The sequence below is a fragment of the Mobula birostris genome, chromosome 14 (assembly GCF_030028105.1).
Source record: "Mobula birostris isolate sMobBir1 chromosome 14, sMobBir1.hap1, whole genome shotgun sequence".
NCBI classification, from domain to species: Eukaryota; Metazoa; Chordata; class Chondrichthyes; order Myliobatiformes; family Myliobatidae; genus Mobula; species Mobula birostris.
The window spans coordinates 58,041,072-58,061,421 of NC_092383.1; the positions used below are offsets into that span (position 1 = coordinate 58,041,072).

The following is a 20,350-nucleotide window of genomic DNA, read 5'->3' on the forward strand; positions in this document are numbered from 1 at the left end:
GTGCTCTACCGGTCTTCAGATGTGGATCAAGTGACTGGATATCACTTTAGCTGTTCTAGTCTATTAACATCATGTAAAATACAAGCATCATCATAAAAAATATACAGCAGATGCATGTGATTGTAAACCATGGACAACTTACACCTACACAAATATTGCATTGAACATGCTGTTATTTACAATAGATTATCATCATGCATTATCAACAAGTGTTTTATAGTAGATCTGAAGTAGAAGGGAGAACTTGGAGAAATTTGGAATACAACTTGGAGGCTCAGATGGCTTATTTATTTATTGGAGTTATGGTGGTTAATGTGTTCCGAGATGTGTTGACCCTTTCAGTACTGGATTTGCACCTTTCAGAACAGATGTATGATTCACATGTGCAAAATCATATGGTTTGACTGTTGATGCCATAATGTACAAAACACAAATTTGTAACGCTTTTTGTAACGGTAATCTTAAAAAAATGAAAAAAATACAAAACACATAAAACTTGCATATATTTGTCATGGTGCAAAGATGCTCAAGTAATTTCCAAAGGGTTAATGGAGAATGGTGCATAACTGAGGTATTGATAGCATCTGACTAATGACAAGTTTGTGGAAAGCTGGGAATGGTTTCACTTTTTGAGGCCGAGGGCTGCGTCGACCTCCTCCTCCGGTTTGAGTGAGTGCCACTGTGCAATAGGCCGCCTGGGATTCGCCAGCATATCTGACCAGTGTCGAAGCTCTGTGCCCGTGGCATTGCTGCCCACAAATATCTTGCCGATGGCATCGTTCTTTCCGATCTTGTCGTAGTCCAAGACTGTGATGCAAACCTGTACTTTCTGCATGTTAAAAAAAAGATACACAGAATATTTATTATGTGTTGCTAAAATAATATCAAACAATTTTCATTACTGAGTATTACTTCTAAGCACCAATTTTAAGCTCAGTAAAGCAATAGGGAGAAAACATCCAATACTATAGTATCAGTTGGCTATCGCTCCTGGTATTATTAGAGCATAATTTATGTTGATGATATTATGTGCATCCTGGAGCTGTTGTCAGATGCAGAGTGTTTCCGTGTAAAGTATAGCAAATCTTGTCAATACCTGAAGATGATGCAACATCATTCTTTACTGCTGCCGGCAAATCACAGAACAAAAGAATGATTAAGTAATGCTGTACTGCAGAAAACAGCAAACATTCAGTTAATCATTTGTTCGTCTTTATCTACCTACATTACTTAGATGGAGATTTTATTCTGATTAGGCATAAAGATATAGAGGCATGAAGATATAGTGATACAAAGTAGAGATGCTGTGGCTGGTGCTTCAGGGTAGCTGAAGCTTCAGCAATTGACAGGTACGTACGTTGGCAGCTGCAGAGCAAGTCTGGGATGAGCTGGGAGACTGATGGTGATACCCTGCCACCTGTGGAGGACTGTAATCCCAATTCACTTGCGTGGAGGTTCCTGACTTAGTCTGAGACCGTGACCTAAAGGAAAAGTTTGTTTTCTTTTTATGTTAGCTTTCATTAGCTTTTTTTTTATTAAGTGCAATCGTGAACAATAGCCAGATCAGAAATGCTGATCAAGTCAACTAGTTCCCAAACAGAACTCTGATAGGACAATCAGGTGGTTCACTGGTGCTCAACAATAACAGGCACAAGGGTCACTAGCCTCTGTACCCCAGAAACACACCTGAGTGGTGTGGCGGAGGTATGTGCTATGCATGACCTGATCTGAAAGCATCATGTTGACTCATAACAGATCAAGTTCATGGTGGAACAGCTTAGTCAAGGATGGGGTGATCAGCACAGAAGGACAAATTATACCTCCACAATCCCTAGCTTTAAATATTCATTTGCTTTAAAACTTTAAATAACAATTTTTATTTTATTGATTAAAAAATTCAGTCTTTGTTTCTTGAATTAAGTTGCAGGTGCCATAGGGTAGGCATGATATGGCAAAGCTCAACACAGGTGGAAATCCCATATCCCTTGAAGACTGGAAGGTAAATCTGTGCAATGGACTCTCAGGGGTAGTGAACATATAGCAGAGGTGCAAGTAGGAAACTGCAATGGCGTTTATTTACAACACATTTGAAGAGAGTGGAACGTGAAGGCTGCCATATTGATTGGGGAAGCAATTACAAACATCTGATTTGACACCAAAGTGATTCTGTATCATGACTATGGAATCCTTTCACCACCTTCCACCCTGGCTGACCAATCTGCTGTTGCAGACGTACCCAGGATGGACTCTGATTCATGGTCAAGATGACCTTCTGAGTGTCTGGCCGAGGCAGTTGGGCATAGCTACCAATCACGGCCATGAGCTATGAATGCGTAGCAACACCAGAGAAGTAGTCTCACTGTGATAGTCTGTGTTTTATAGACTTAGAACAGGTGGAGATCTAGATGTTAAGTTATTTCTGGAATGCAGATGCTGAAATCAGGAGCAACAAGCAATCCACTGGAAGAACGCAATGGGTCAAGCAGTATCTGTGGATGGGGAGGGCAGGTATTGTTGATAGGATTTGTCAAAGTTTTGATGCAAAACATTAACTATTTCTTCCACCCCCCCCCCCCCCACAGATCCAGTTTATCTACTGGATTATCTGTTGCTCTTTCTAAAATGACCTGAACTTAGCTAAGAAGACCATGGGTCAGATGGGGCAAGGAAGCACCAAGAAGTCTCCATCTAGAGGTCATTGAGATATGGTGTGAAAGGTCTTGGCATCTGGACCAGTGTGTTGATGGCTACAGTGCTTCTGTCTGACGATAATGCAGAGGTCCATAATGGGCTCGCCGGAGGGAGACCCACCAAGAGATGATGAAGACAGCACAATGTATGGGATCTAAAGGGCTGCTGAAAACCCAGGAAGAGAGCACCAAAAGGATGAGAATTAATGCCTTTGAAGATAGGCTGGACTGGAGTGAATCAGCCAAATTCTGTCTGAGAAAGGGAAAGAGAGTGAGAGTATGCAAATACAAAAAGCATTTCAAGAGCTGCAGGAATTATCATTGGTGAAAGAAAGAAAAGTGGAAGTTTCATAAAAAGTGGCTCATCTTGAAGACTCATGGCGTGGGCAATGGCTGAGGAGATGACAGGAGTTCCCAGTCCCACTTGTTGGAAGAAGGCTCAAACTACATTAGAAATAGAGAGAAACTGATGAAGGTGTCCAGCAGATGGGAATTACAAAACGTGTTTCAGAACGCAGCAGGCCAGGCAGCATCTCTAGGAAGAGGTACAGTCGACGTTTCAGGCCCAGACCCTTCGTCAGGACTAACTGAAGGAAGAGTTAGTAAGAAATTTGAAGGTGGGAGGGGGAGGGGGAGATCCAAAATGATAGGAGAAGACAGGAGGGGGAGGGATGGAGCCAAGAGCTGGACAGGTGATTGGCAAAGGGGATATGAGAGGATCATGGGACAGGAGGTCCGGGGAGAAAGACAACGGGGGGGACCCAGAGGATGGGCAAGGGGTATAGTCAGAGGGACAGAGGGAGAAAAAGGAGAGTGAGAGAAAGAATGTGTGTATAAAAATAAATAATGGATGGGGTACGAGGGGGAGGTGGGGCATTAGCGGAAGTTAGAGAAGTCAATGTTCATGCCATCAGGTTGGAGGCTACCCAGATGGAATATAGGGTGTTGTTCCTCCAACCTGAGTGTGGCTTCATTTTTACAGTAGAGGAGGCCGTGGATAGACATGTCAGAATGGGATGTGGAATTAAAATGTGTGGCCATTGGGAGATCCTGCTTTCTCTGGCGGACAGAGCATAGGTGTTCAGCAAAGCGGTCTCCCAGTCTGCGTCGGGTCTCATCAATATATAAAAGGCCACATCGGGAGCACCGGACGCAGTATATCACCCCAGCCGACTCACAGGTGAAGTGTCGCCTCACCTGGAAGGACTTTCTGGGGCCCTGAATGATGGTAAGGGAGGAAGTGTAAGGGCATGTGTGCACTTGTTCCACTTACAAGGATAAGAGCCAGGAGGGAGATCAGTGGGGAGGGATGGGGGGACAAATGGACAAGGGAGTCGTGTAGGGAGCGATTCCCGCGGAAAGCAGGGGGGGGGAGGGAAAGATGTGCTTATTGGTGGGATCCCATTGGAGGTGGCGGAAGTTACGGAGAATAATATGTTGGACCCGGAGGCTGGTGGGGTGGTAGGTGAGGACCAGGGGAACTCTATTCCTAGTGGGGTGGCAGGAGGATGGAGTGAGAGCAGATGTGCGTGAAATGGAGGAGATGCGTTTGAGAGCAGAGTTGATGGTGGAGGAAGGGAAGCCCCTTTCTTTAAAAAAGGAGGACACCTCCCTCATCCTGGAATGGAAAGCCTCATCCTGAGAGCAGATGTGGCGGAGACGGGGGAGTTGCGAGAAGGGGATGGCATTTTTGCAAGAGACGGGGTGAGAAGAGGAATAGTTCAGATAGCTGTGAGAGTCAGTAGGCTTATAGTAGACATCAGTGGATAAGCTGTCTCCAGAGATAGAGACAGAAAGATCTAGAAAGGGGAGGGAGGTGTCGGAAATGGACCAGGTGGAACAAAACGTTATATTCCGTCTGGGTAGCCTCCAACCTGATGGCATGAACATTGACTTCTCTAACTTCCGCTAATGCCCCACCTCCCCCCGTACCCCATCCGTTATTTATTTTTATACACACATTCTTTCTCTCACTCTCCTTTTTCTCCCTCTGTCCCTCTGACTACACCCCTTGACCATCCTCTGGGTTCCCCCCCGCCCTTGTCTTTCTCCCTGGGCCTCCTGTCCCATGATCCTCTCATATCCTCTTTGCCAATCACCTGTCCAGCTCTTGGCTCCATCCCTCCCCCTCCTGTCTTCTCCTATCATTTTGGATCTCCCCCTCCCACTCCCACTTTCAAATCTCTTACTAACTCTTCCTTCAGTTAGTCCTGACGAAGGGTCTCGGCCTGAAATGTCGACTGTACCTCTTCCTAGAGATGCTGCCTGGCCTGCTGCGTTCACCAGCAACTTTGATGTGTGTTGCTTGAATTTCCAGCATCTGCAGAATTCCTGTTGTTTTTATGTGTTTCAGAACATTTGTTTTCAAGAATCTTTCACACAAAATGATGCTGATTGATCTCAAGGAAATTTTCAAGGCTGATTTTGACATCAAAATTCCTGGATCCTGAATTGGCTTCGGATTGCAAGTTGTTGTGTTAATTGAATTTGAGAAGGAAATGTTTGCTCAGTTAACACTGGAATGGAACCAATGTATAAAAGAGCAGGGTCATTTGATGTCTGTTCATGTTGCAGACCATATATTCAAATGTTGGACCTTGAAACACAACAAAACATGCAAAAGGGCAAATTCTGATGCAGTAGATGTTGGCGGTTCACCATTGCTGTCTGAGATAGGAGAGCAAAGAAAGCAGAGAAGCTGAAGATGATCCAGGACCAGAAACAGTGTGATGGGTATTGAAATCTACACTCTGCTCACTGGGATCTACTAACCCCTTGCTTAATGGTATTAGTCTATGGCATAATAAAGGCTGGGAACCCTTGTTCCAAAGCCAGCTTGTGGAGGAACTGATAACAAGAAATTAGCATCAAGCAAACAAAGGAAATTTAAAGAAAATATGGACCAAGGTATCCATAATTCAAATCACCAATCATGTATGTCTGAAAGAAATGACAAGCATAATTAAAACCTTGCCATTTCGGTTATCAACAGGACAGTGAAAGTCAAGGTCAAGGCAAGTTAGGATCAAGGGCAAACTTTGGGTACTATGGCCCCAATGCTATTGGACGGTAAATGGTGTTAGAGAAAGAGGCCAAGATTCTTGTTAGTGCATCCACAGCAAAAGTTCCAAAGAGAAAAGAGAAAAGACAAGTATGGTTCAAGATAAAATGTTAATATGTAAAGTGATGAAACCAAAGGCAAAGGAAAACAGTCTTCAGAAGCATCAAGAGACTAGATCGTGGCATCTGCAGCGTATCAAAATATATTGTGTAATTGCCGTTAATTTGAGTTAATAGATTTTGTGTTAAATTTGTGAGTGCATTTGAGTGATATCAAGAAGATGGTGATCCAGATGACGTACTACATTGTAGGAAACCATGGAAGATCTATATAACACATACATGAAGAGGTGGTTCACTGGAAGTACCAATACCCGGAGTGGACACTTCAGAGATATAAATGCACCTTGCAGGGAGAGGCCTATCAAAAAGGTGACTAGGACCAAGAGATTAAGTGAATACAAGAGTTGAATTCATAACTGCTTATTAATGTGAATAGTTAAGCAATTTTATAACAATAGATGTAAGTACTTAGTTGATCATATTTTAAGGTACATATCTGGATGAGGTACCTCTAAAGGCTCGATTGTATCAGGTATAAAGATCCTTGTTACTTTGCTGTAACCAACGACCCAATTTAATTGAGGGATGCTGCCTTAGAGGCGGCTTTGTTTCCCACCACTTCCCTGATTATTTGTTTATGCAAGCAGGAAGACAAAGTGACCCACAGCATTACATTTCTGGTGGTGGGCATCAATAGCCCAGATCTGAGGCTCAATCATCACTGAAGCCTCACTACTCCATGTACTCCCTCAACTCTGGGCAAGTTTCATCGGACCATCCATTCACAGTTGGAGTGGATGTCGGCAGAACACAGTATGTGAGTCCAGGCAGACGACTGAACGAATTCTCACTTTCCTCACTGGAGCACGATGCCAAGTCAGAGAATGGAACGGCTTGTGCACTGAAGAGCAGATGTGCTATATACGACAGACGCAGTGAATGAGCAATGCACACCGCCAAAGTTTGACATTTGATCCTTGTTTGTGCCATTTTCCAATGGCTGTAAAGAAACTCCTTTGTATCTTCAGTTATATTTCGAAGGTGCTTTTCAGTAAATAGCAAGCCATTGTTGCCAATGTAGGCTTGCAGCTGAAGAAATGCCACTCAGATAAAGTACTGGAAGGTAACCAGAGGTCATTCTGTTAATCAGCTTGAACCATTAGATCAGATGACATAGCTCCTGAGTCTATAAATGCCAGACACCCATGTGTGCAACATGAGAAAGAGAAGCAGAGTATGCCATTTGGTCCTTCATGTTGACCCCACCATTTACAACACCAGAAGATATAGGAAGAAAATTAGGCTATTTGGCCCATTGAGTCATGGTGGATTTTTTCTCAACCCCATTCTTCTGCTTTCTCCCTATAATCTTAACCCCCTTACTGATCAAGAACCTGTCAATCTCTGGCTTATTTATACCCAATGATTTGGCCTCTACAGCCCTCTGTGGGATGAATTTCACAGAGTTGTCACCCCCTCAGCTTAGTTCTACAGAGGCATCCCTTTACTCTGAGGCTGTGTCAAAATCATAGGACAATACAGTGCCGTATGGGTCACTATGCTGTGTTGACCGATATAAACCTAGTCTATGTTCAACCTAAACCTTCCCTTCTACGCATTACATAACCCTCCATTTTTCCTACATACATGTGACTATCAAAGAGTCTCTTCAATGTCTCTATTGTATCAGTCCCCGCCGTTACCATTGTGTTCCAAACTCTTACCACTCTGTGTAAAATGCCATCTTTCCTAACCTTACTGCCACTTACCTTACACTGATGTCTCTTAGCCCCTGGGAGAAAGCTGTCCACTCTGTCTATGCCTCTCATAATTCAGTACATTCTATCAAGTTGGCAATCATCTACCTTCACTCAAAAGAGAAAAGCTTTAGCTTGCTTAATCTTTCCTTTTAAGACATATTCTCTAATCCAGGCCGCACCCTGATAAATTTCTTCTGCACTCTCTCTAAGCTTCTACATACTTCCTATAATGGCTGAGCATAATATCCTTGGATTTAAACTCTCCTGTTCATGGAAACATACCCTTTTCCATACATCAAAATATTCATGGCTGTCCTTTTTACTCCATGCTACTTTCCAACATTAATCACAAATTTTGCAATCCCCTTAATGCCTAAAAATCTATTGATTTCTCATGCATATCAGTGGGACCCATCTTGCTTGCCCAAAATATCCTGGAATTCAAAGTTGTGCCGGAAATGGCAACCGAGCCCCAAATGAGGCAATGAAGATGCTCTGCACCTGAAATATGCCAGAAACATCAGGTGCAGAGTAGCGCTGTAGTAGCACTACTTTACAGTACCAGCGACATCCCTGCCACTGCCTTTAAGGAGTTTGTACCTTCTCCCCATGGCCCTATGTGTTTCATCCAGGTTCCCCAGTTTCCTCCCACAGTCCAAAGATGTACAGGTTGGTAGGTTAATTGGTCATTGTAAATTGTCCTGTTGTGAGGCTAGGGTTAAAAGCTAGGGATTGCTGAGCAGCGCAGCTTGAAGGGCTGTAACTGCCTATTCCACACTGTATCTCAGTAAATAAATAAATCGTTGCCGGAGGCCTGTACTTGACCTTGCTGCTTGTTGAAGTTATGAGACCATAAGATATAGAAGCAGAAATAGGCCATTTCGCATACTGCATCTGCACCAATATTTCATCATGGCTAGTCCATTTCTCTCTCAACCCCATTCTCCTCCCTTTCCCCATAACCTTTCATGCCCTGACTAATCAAGAACCTATCAACCTCTGCCTTAAATATGCCAAAGGACCTGGCCTCCACAGCCACCTGTAGCCATGAAATCCACAGATTCACCACGCTCTGGGTAAAGAAATTCCTCTTCATCTCCATGCTAAGTGGATGTCCCTCTATTCTGAGGCTGTGCCCTCCAGTCCTAGACTCCCCACAATGGGAAGCATCCTCTCCACATCCACTCTGTCTGGGCCTTTCAACATTCAATAGGTTTCAAGGAGATCTCCCCTCATCCTTCTAAGTTCCAGCAAGTACAGGCCCGGAGCCATCAATTGTTCCTCATGAGAAGCTATTCATACCTGGAATCATTCTTGCGAACTGCTTCTGAACCCTCTCCAATATCCACACATCCTTTCTCAAATAAGGGGCCCAAAACTGCTCACAATATTCCAAGTGAGGCCTCACCAGTGCCTTATAAAGCCTCAGCATTATATTAAAAGGGTTACATAGAACATAGAATAGTACAGCTCAGTACAGGCCCTTCGGCCCACAATGCTGTGCCGACCCTCAAACCCTGCCTCCCATATAAGCCCCCACCTTAGATTCCTCCATATACCTGTCTAGTAGTCTCTTAAACTTCACTAGTGTATCTGCCTCCACCACTGACTCAGGCAGTGCATTCCACGCACCAACCACTCTCTGAGTAAAAAACCTTCCTCTAATATCTCTCTTGAACTTCCCACCCATTACCTTAAAGACATGTCCTCTTGTATTGAGCAGTGGTGCCCTGGAGAAGAGGTGCTGGTTATCCACTCTATCTATTCCTCTTATTATCTTGCACACCTCTATCATGTCTCCTCTCATCCTCCTTCTCTCCAAAGAGTAAAGCCCTAGCTCCCTTAATCTCTGATCATAATCCATACTTTCTAAACCAGGCAGCATCCTGGTAAATCTCCTCTGTACCCTTTCCAATGCTTCCACATACTTCCTATAGTGAGCTGACCAGAACTGGACACAGTACTCCAAGTGTGGCCTAACCAGAGTTTTATAGAGCTGCATCATTGCATCGCAACTCTTAAACTCTATCCCTCGACTTATGAAAGCTAACACCCCACAAGCTTTCTTAACTACCCTATCCACCTGTGAGGCAACTTTCAGGGATCTGTGTACTTGTACCCCCAGATCTCTCTGCTCCTCCACACTACCAAGTATCCTACCAAGTTCTTAAATGTAATTCAAAATCTTTGACATTCAGAGCAATTTGTAAATGATAAAATGAACCAAATAATGACAAAATATTAATTGACTTAAAAATAAATATTTAGAACATTATTGATATAAAACAATATTTAAAGCATTAAGAAACAAAAACAGGAAGGGACAAATGGCCTCTGAGCCTGTACCACCGATGAATACAATTATAGCCTTGACCTCAACAAACTCAGCGGCTCTATTCCCACACACCGTTACTACATTGCAAATCAAATACCTGCTGGTCTCCTCCATGAATATGTTGAACATTATATGTCTCCACTGCTTTCAGGGGCAGAGAATTTTCAGTAATCGTGATTCTATTGGAGATGACATTGCTCCTCATCGCCAATTGAAATGCTTATACCTTAATCTGAGACGGCTTCACTTATTTTCTGTTGTAAATCATCCTCTCAGCATTAACTGTGCCAGAATTCTCCCCAGAATTTTAAATATCTCATAGGGTCATCACTTATTTTAGTAAAAAAGCAATGAGGCCCAACCTTTTCAATCATTGTCTATATGTCATCCCCCCACCTTGTTCCCTGGAATTAATGAAGTGAACCATAGCTGCACTGTCTCCAATGTTAGTTTATCCTCCATTAAATTGGCAGACCAAAACCATGTGGTACATGATGTGCTGCCTCATCAGCACCCTGAAAAGTTGTATCAGAACTCCCAGTTTCTATATTTCCGATTACTTGCAATAAAGGCTAACATTTGACTTCCTAATTACATGTTATACCTGCACCTAACCCTTCCTGTTTCATGCTCCAGAACCACATACCCTTCTGCGTCTCTCTCTACCTAAATAATAAATTTGCATTTTTATTCCTCTTTCTGAAGTGGATAACCTTACTTATACCCCGTTGGCCAACTTTCTTAATATTCTTTTCTCCCTTTTTCAGTTCCATCTTCTTTATAACTAAAGAAGCAATCTTTCTGTTATCAACGATTCTGATGGCAGCACCATAGGTCCCTTCAACCAAATCAGCAATGTGATACCCAACTAGTTATTGATTTCTACTGAGCCTTTCTTCTTAGAAACAGAAACATAGAAAACCTACAGCACAATACAGGCCCTTCGGCCCACAATGTTGTGCCGAACACATACTTACTTTAGAGGTTACCTAAGGTTACCTATAGCTCTCTATTTTCCTAAGTTCCATGTATCTATCCAGGAGTGTCTTAAAAGACCCTGTTGTATCCACCTCCACCACTGTCGCTGGCAGCTCATTCCACGCACTCACGACTCTCTGCGTAAAAAACTTACCCCTGATATCTCCTTTTTACCTACTTCCAAGCACCAAGCACCTGTGGCTTCTTGTGCTAGCCATTTCAACACTGGAAAAAAAGCCTCTGACTATCCACATGATCAATGCCTCTCATCATCTTATACACCTCTATTAGGTCACCTCTCATTATCCGTCACTCCAAGGAGAAAAGGCCGAATTCTCTCAACCTATTCTCATAAGGCATGCTCTCCAATCCAGGCAACATCTTTGTAAATCTCCTCTGCAGCCTTTCTATAGTTTCCACATCCTTCCTGTAGTGAGGTGACCAGAACTTACTGCAGTCTGACCAAGGTCCGAAATAGCTGTAACATTACCTCACAGCTCTTAAACTCAGTCACATAGTTGATGAAGGCCAATGCACTGTATGCCTTCTTAAACACAGAGTCAACCTCTGCTGCAGCTTTGAGTGTCCTATGGACTTGGACCCCAAGATCCCTCTGATCCTCTACACTGCCAAGAGTCATACTGTTAATACTATATTCTGCCATCATATTTGACCTACCAAAATGAACCACCTCACACTTATCTGGGTTGATCTCCATCTGCCACTTCTTAGCCCAGTTTTGCACCCTATCAATGTCCTGTTGTAACCTCTGACAGCCCTCCACACTATCCACAACACCCCCAACCTTTGTGTCATCAGCAAATTTACTAACCCATCCCTCCACTTCCTCATCCAGGTCATTTATAAAAATCACAAAGAAAAGGGGTCCCAGAACAGATCCCTGAGGCACACCACTGGTTACCGACCTCCATGCAGAATAGAACCTGTGTACAACCACTCTCTGCCTTCCATGGGCAAGCCAATTCTCGATCCACAAAGCAATGTCCCCTTGGATCCCATGATCCTTACTTTCTCAGTAAGCCTTGCATGGGTTTCCTTATCAAATGCCTTGCTGAAATCCATGTGCACTACATCTACCGCTCTGTCTTCATCAACATGTTTAGTCACATCCTCAAAAAATTCAATCAGGCTTGTAAGGCACAACCTGCCTTTGACAAAGCCATGCTGACTACTGCTAATCATACTATGCCTCTCAAATGTTCATAAATCCCGCCCCTCAGATCTTTTCCATCAACTTACCAGCCACTGAAGTAAGACTCACTGGTCTATAATTTGCTGGGCTATCTCTACTCCCTTTCTTGAATAAGGGAACAACATCTGCAACCCTCCAATCCTCTGGAACCTTACCCGTACCCATTGATGATGCAAAGATCATTGCCAGAGGCTCAGCAATCTCCTCCCTCGCCTCCCACAGTAGCCTGAGCTACATCTCATCTGGTCCCAGATACTTACCCAACTAGATGCTTTCCAAAAGTTCCAGCACATCCCCTTTCTTAATGTCTATATACTCAAGCTTTTCAATCCACTGTAAGTCATCCCTACAATTGCCAAGATCCTTTTCCGTAGTGAATACTGAAGCAAAGTACTCATTAAATACCTCTGCAATCTTCTCCGGTTCCATACATATTTTTCCACTGTCACACTTGATTGGTCCTATTCTCTCACGTCTTATCCTCTTGCTCTTCACATACTTGTAGAATACTTTGGGTTTTTCTTTAATCTTGCTCGCCAAGGCCTTCTCATGGCCCCTTCTGGTTCTCCTAATTTCATTCTTAAGCCCCTTCCTGCTAGCCTTATAATCTTCTAGATCTCTATGATTACCTAGTTTTTTCAACCTTTCATAAGCTTTTCTTCTTAACTAGATTTTCAACAGCCTTTGTACACATTTCCTGTACCCTACTATTCTTTCCATGAGACCATAAGACTATAAGATATAGAAGCAGAAGTAGCCCATTCGGCCCATCGAGCCTGCTCCGCCATTCAATCATGGGCTGATCCAATTCTTCCAGTCATCCCCACTCCCCTGCTTTCTCCTCATACCCTTTGATGTCCTGGATAATCAAGAACCTATCTATCTCTGCCTTAAATACACTCAGTGACTTAGCCTCCACAGCTGCTCATGGGAACAAATTCCACAGATTTACCACCCTCTGATGAAAGTAATTTCTCTGCATCTCTGTTCTAAATGGACGTCCTTCAATCCTGAAGTCATGTCCTCTTGTCCTAGAATCCCCTACCATGGGAAATAACTTTGCCATATTTAATCCGTTCAGGCCTTTTAACATTTGGAACGTTTCTATGAGATCCCCCCCCCCCACCCCATACTCCTGAACTCCAGGGAATACAACCCCAGAGCTGTCAGATGTTCCTCACACGGTAACCCTTTCATTCCTGGAATCATTCTTGTGGATCTTCTCTGAAACCTGTCCAATGTTGGTATATCCTTTCTAAAATAAGAGCTCAAAACTGCACACAATAGTCCAAGTGTGGTCTCACGAGTGTCTTATAGAGCCTCAACATCACATCCCTGCTCTTATATTATACACCTCTAGAAATGAATGCCAACATTGCATTCGCTTTCTTCACCACCAACTCAACCTGGAGGTTAGCTATTATGGTATCTTGCACAAGGACTCCCAAGTCTCTTTGCATCTCTGCATTGTGAATTCTCTCCCCATCTAAATAATAGTCTGCCCATTTATTTCTTCCACCGAAGTGCATGACCATACACTTTCCAACGCTGTATTTCATTTGCCACTTCTTTGCCCATTCCCCTAAACTATCTAAGTCTCTCTGCAGGCTCTCTGTTTCCTCAACACTACCTGCTCCTCCACCTATCTTTGTATCATTGGCAAATTTAGCCACAAATCCATTAATACCATAGTCCAAATTATTGACATTCATCGTAAGATGCAGCGGTCCCAACACTGACCCCTGTGGAACTCCACTGCTAACTGGCAGCCATCCAGAATAGGATCCCTTTATTCCCACTCTGTTTTCTGCCGACCAGCCAATGCTCCACCCACGCTAGTAACTTCCCTGTAATTCCATGGGCTCTTACCCTACTAAGCAGCCTCATGTGCGGCACCTTGTCAAAGGCCTTCTGAAAATCCAAGTACACCATGTCTACTGCATCTCCTCTGTCTACCTTGCTTGTAATTTCCTCAAAGAATTGCAGTAGGTTTGTCTGGCAGGATATTCCTTTCAGGAAACCATGCTGGCTTTGGCCTATCTTGTCATGTGCCTCCAGGTGCTCTGTAATCTCATCCTTAACAATCGATTCCAACAACTTCCCAACTACTGATGTCAGGCTAACGGGTCTGTAGTTTCCTTTCTGCTGCCTCCCACCCTTCTTAAATAGCAGAGTAACATCTGCAATTTTCCGGTCATCCAGTACAATGCCAGAATCTATTGTTTCTTGAAAGATCATCGTTAATGCCGCCACTATCTCTCCAGCTACTTCCTTCAGAACCCGAGGGTGCCTTCCTTCAGGTCCAGGAGATTTATCCACCCTCAGATCATTAAGCTTCCTGAGCACCTTCTCAGTCATAATTTTCACTACACAAACTTCACTTCCCTGACACTGTTGAATGTCTGGTATACTGCAGATGTCTTCCAGTGTTTAGACTGATGCAAAATACGTATTCACTCCCTCTGCTATCTCTGCATCTCTCATTACAATATCTTCAGCGTCATTTTGTATTGGTCCTGTATCGACCCTCAACTCTCTTTTACCCATTATATACTTAAAAACGCTTTTAGTATCTTCTTTGATATGAGTCGCCAGCTTCCTCTCATAATTCATCTTGTCCTTCTGAATGAGCTTCTTAGTTTCCTTCTGCAAGTTTTTGAAAGCTCCTCAATCCTCTATCTTCCCACTACCTCTGGCTTCCTTGTATGCCCTCTCTTTTGCTTTTACTTTGGCTTGTACTTCACTTGTCAACTATGGTAGACTCCTTCTTCCTTTTGAAGATTTCTTCTTATTTGGAATATATCTATCTTGCACTTCCCTCATTTTTCGCAGAAACTCCAACCATTGCTGCTCTGCTGTCCTTCCAGAAAATATCCCTTTCCAGTCAACTTCGGCCAGTTCGCCTCTAATGCCATTGTAATCTCCTTTAACCTACTGAAATACTGACACATTGAATTTTATTTTTTCCCTCTCAAATTTCAAAGTGAACTCGATCATATTGTGATCAGTGTTCTCTAAGGGTTCCTTAACCCTTAAGCTCGCTTATCACCTCCGGATTATTGCACAACACCCAATCCAGCACAGCCGATCCCTTAGTGGGCTTAACAACAAGCTGTTCTAAAAAGTCATCTGTTAGACATTCTACAAATTCTCTCTCTTGAGGTCCAGTACTGACCTGGTTTTCCCAATGTTAAAATCCCCAATGATTATCATGACATTGCCTGTCTTATTGGAACATCCTTATGCAGAACTCCATGCAAATATCCCCTGAACAGTTGCCACATTTCTACTGTACATTTCCTGAGAACATCTGTTCCCAGTTTATGCTTCCAAGTTCCTGCCTGATAGCTTCATATTTCCCCTTACTCCAATTAAATGCTTTCCTAACTTATCTGTTCCTATCCCTTTCCAATGCTATGGTAAAGGAGATACAATAGTGATCACTATCTCCAAAGTGCTCTCCCACTGAAAGACCTGACACCTGATCAGGTTCATTTCCCAATAGCAGATCAAGTACCACCTCTCCTCTTGCAGGCTTATCTACATACTGTGTCTGGAAACCTTCCTGAACACACCTAACAAACTCCACCCCATCTAAACCCCTTGCTCTAGGGAGATGCCAGTCAATATTTGGGAAATTAAAACTTCCCACCATGACAACCCTGTTATTATTACACCTTTCCAGAATCTGCCTCCCTATCTGCTCCTCAATGTCGTTGTTACTATTGGCTGGTCTATAAAAAAACACCCAGTAGAGTTATTGACCCCTTCCTGTTTCTACCTTCCACCCACAGAGACTTATTAGACAATCCCTCCATGACTTTCCCCTTTTCTGCAGCCGTGACAATATCTCTGATCAACAGTGCCATGCCCCCACCTCTTTTGCCTCCTCCCCATCCTTTCTGAAACATCTAAAGCCTGGCACTCGAAGTAATCATTCCTGCCACTGAGCCATCCAAGTCTCTGTAAAGGCCACAACATCATAGCTCCAAGTACTGATCCAGGCTCTAAGCTCATCCGCTTTGTTCATGATGCTTCTTGCATTAAAATAGACACATCTCAAACCATCTTTGCTTTCTGTTTTTTAACAAATCTCCAATTCTTTTCTCTCGCTCTTTACTATTTATTAAATTAATTTAAATTTCTTTTCTTGAAATATTGTAATAATCAAATGCAAATTATTGTTAAAAACAAGAACTTTGTATCTCCTTTTCTTTATTTATGCAGAGCAGTAAAATCCTGTATGAACTCACTTGGGGTTATGGATTTTGCATCATGTCTAATCTGTGAGGACATTCCAAGCCTGTGAGAATGTCTGGGGATTCCAAGTTTGGCAGTGCATGCTCACCAGTCCATTTAAGCAAACAAGGCTAGGTGTTTGATTTGTCTGCATTCACAGGCAAGATCCAAGCTATCATTTTGACAAAAACCGAAGGGAAAATGGAATATTGGACTGCGGACAAATTTGCAAAGTATGGCATAATTACAGGTTTGATACTCCTTTCATTATATAATCTTGAATTGTTGGGAAGCAGAATGAGAATACTTGGCTCATTGATAATATGCTGGCTCCTAGAAGATCAACTGCACCAGTCACATCTTCCCAAAAGCTCGCAAGTTATTCTCTATTGCAGAACTTTACACTTCCCCTTTTGAAAGCGCCGATTGATTCTGTTTCAATGTTCCTGCAGAGAGTAAATTCTTGATCATAGACTCCCCTCTGAATAAAACATAATCTCTGCATTCTCTCTTACTCATTTTAAATCTGTGTCCTGGATCATGCTGTCATCCAAATGTTTGCCATAAGAATTGAAGTTAGAAATCAAGTGACATCCAATTAAATATGTAATAATGATTTCCTTTGTAAAAGCTGACCATGATACTTTATCCCACTCACACCATGGCATTGGATCAGTACGTAAGAATGTTTAATTTGTACTCAGTCTATATTGCAACCTCTGAAACACTAGTGTTCACAGGGACATCAGTCACGCAGAGAATCCTGGAACGTTAAATAATGAGTAATCCACCTCACAGAATCTGTAGTTAATGAGCCTGCAACAGCTGGATGTTCCTGCCTTGAAATTCAGAAATATACTTTGGGGAAGTTTTATAAAGAGATTTTCCACATATCTAACTGTAACAAGCAGGCAGCTCATTTATAATTCTAATATTATTTTCTATATGTCCAATCAATCATTGTCACAGATGGATAAAATGTTGTTTAGATGAAACAAATCGTGGACTAGTTCTAGAGGGCAAACCGTGGACCTCTTACTGTCCTGACACATGGACAGTATCAATGCTTCAGAGACCACAGAGTAATGAATTATTAACAGTATGTAGCTGCTCCTGCTATGTGAATTGCTCTCAGCTGTCTTCTGTGTGGACATGCTTTACTTAAAATCACATTGATCTGTACCTACTGCCAACCTTACACATGAGAGTTGTCTAAAGCTAACAATATGTTACCACGTACAAACCAAAATTTTTTCCTGTGGCTAGCTAGTATTTTTAAATTATTTTCTGCTTTGGAAAGCAGTGATGACAATAGTGCATAGTCTATATGTGGCTTTTGTGAATAGCATTACTTAGGAGTTCATGAACAAACATTGTTGGCAGGAAGGGCTTATATTAAAACTGATCACTGATCTAAAGAAGAATGCAATTAGAACATATGTGAAAGATAACTTGTAAAATCCATTTTCAGTAATTGTCTTAAACCTGTTTACCTTCCATTATTTTCTTTAAGTCAAATATGAATATAAAAACAGAAAAAGGATGAATTAATTGAAGTGAGGAAATATTCAGCAGGCCAGGCAGTATCTGTGGAGGATGTAGCAAAGTTTCAGTTTGATGATCTTTCATCACATCTGCAAAAGGTTTGTGAATGTGATGGGTTTAAAGTAGGTAGGGGCAATGAAGATTTGGAGAAGGGGAAGGTGAAGGGCAGAATGACAAAATACCATATTGGGTTGAAAGTCACGAAACACTAAATGTTAAATTGGATAGTGTGCAAGAAGGGAACTTCAAGTGGCATAAGAAAGAAAAAAATGGGTCAGGGAAGATATAAAGCAATTCTGAAATGCTGTTAATATATGTTATTTCTCTACATTTGCACACATTATTTTACAAATATTTCACTATTTAGGTCCAGTGTTAAAAAAAAAGTAGAGTAAGAGTTGCTCCCGTTTTAGACCTATGGGATCTGAGGAATGTGATGAGGCTATTGCAGGAACAATGAACATTGCTGCAGATTAGACAGTGAGTGCTTTGGGGTTGATGCTCTCCTTGTTACTTACTCTAGGCTGTTGTGATCCCAATGATTGGTTCTCAATACCATCCTCGATTCTCTTTCTCCATTTTGCACAATAATGACCTAGAGATTCCAATGAGTTGATAATGATCGTACACTTTTTCAATCTGGTAATCTCCTGCCATGCTAAACTTTGTAACAGAGTGTTTCTCTTCATAGACTGACATTGGCCATGCTTAAAACTTGGCCTGCTGATCTTTGATATTAAATTTGTTGGTGTATAGAGAGCAGGCTATTCTGGACTGGGTTTTGAGCAATGAGGAAGGGTTAATTAGCAATCTTGTCGTGAGAGGCCCTTTGGGTAAGAGCGACCATAATATGGTGGAATTCTTCATTAAGATGGAGAGTGACATAGTTAATTCAGAAACAAAGGTTCTGAACTTAAAGAGGGGTAACTTTGAAGGTATGAGATATGAATTAGCTAAGATAGACTGGCAAATGACACTTAAAGGATTGACGGTGGATATGCAATGGCAAGCATTTAAAGGTTGCATGGATGAACTACAACAATTGTTCATCCCAGTTTGGCAAAAGAATAAATCAAGGAAGGTAGTGCACCCATGGCTGACAAGAGAAATTAGGGATAGTATCAATTCCAAAGAAGCAGCATACAAATTAGCCAGAGAAAGTGGCTCACCTGAGGACTGGGAGAAATTCAGAGTTCAGCAGAGGAGGAAAAAGGGCTTAATTAGGAAGGGGAAAAAAGATTATGAGAGAAAACTGGCAGGGAACATAACAACTGACTGTAAAAGCTTTTTTAGATATGTAAAAAGGAAAAGACTGGTAAAGACAAATGTAGGTCCCCTACAGACAGAAACAGGTGAATTGATTATGGGGAGCAAGGACATGGCAGACCAATTGAATAATTACTTTGGTTCTGTCTTCACTAAGGAGGACATAAATAATCTTCCAGAAATAGTAGGGGACAGAGGGTCCAGTGAGATGGAGGAACTGAGCGAAATACTTGTTAGTAGGGAAGTGGTGTTAGGTAAATTGAAGGGATTGACGGCAGATAAATCCCCAGGGCCAGATGGTCTGCATCCTAGAGTGCTTAAGGAAGTAGCCCAAGAAATAGTGGATGCATTAGTGACAATTTTTCAAAACTCGTTAGGTTCTGGACTAGTTCCTGAGGATTGGAGGGTGGCTAATGTAACCCCACTTTTTAAAAAAGGAGGGAGAGAGAAACCGGGGAATTATAGACCGGTTAGCCTAACGTCGGTGGTGGGGAAACTGCTGGAGTCATTTATCAAAGATGTGATAACAGCACATTTGGAAAGCGGTGAAATCATCGGACAAAGTCAGCATGGATTTGTGAAAGGAAAGTCATGTCTGACGAATCTCATAGAATTTTTTGAGGATGTAACTAGTAGATTGGATAGGGGAGAACCAGTGGATGTGGTATATTTAGATTTTCAAAAGGCTTTTGACAAGGTCCCACACAGGAGATTAGTGTGCAAACTTAAAGCACATGGTATTGGGGGTAAGGTATTGATGTGGATGGAGAATTGGTTAGCAGACAGGAAGCAAAGAGTGGGAATAAACGGGACCTTTTCAGAATGGCAGGCGGTGACTAGTGGGGTACTGCAAGGCTCAGTGCTGGGATCCCAGTTGTTTACAATATATATTAATGACTTGGATGAGGGAATTAAATGCAGCATCTCCAAGTTTGCGGATGACACGAAGCTGGGTGGCAGTGTTAGCTGTGAGGATGATGCTAAGAGGATGCAGGGTGACTTGGATAGGTTGGGTGAGTGGGCAAATTCATGGCAGATGCAATTTAATGTGGATAAATGTGAAGTTACCCACTTTGGTGGCAAAAATAGGAAAACAGATTATTATCTGAATGGTGGCCGATTAGGAAAAGGGGAGGTGCAACGAGACCTGGGTGTCATTATACACCAGTCATTGAAAGTGGGCATGCAGGTACAGCAGGCA

The 20,350-nt window shown here is 42.4% G+C and overlaps 1 protein-coding gene across 1 annotated transcript in view; it reads right to left on the minus strand.

Moving 5' to 3' along the window:
• Positions 1 to 622: 622 nt before the first annotated feature.
• The window catches only part of LOC140209392 (synaptotagmin-B), a 138,185-nt gene continuing 118,457 nt past the window's right edge, over positions 623 to 20,350 (minus strand). Inside the window, exon 9 of the mRNA XM_072277644.1 lies at positions 623 to 829. Coding sequence (XP_072133745.1) covers positions 623 to 829 — 207 coding nt within the window. The remainder of the gene's footprint in view (positions 830 to 20,350) is intronic.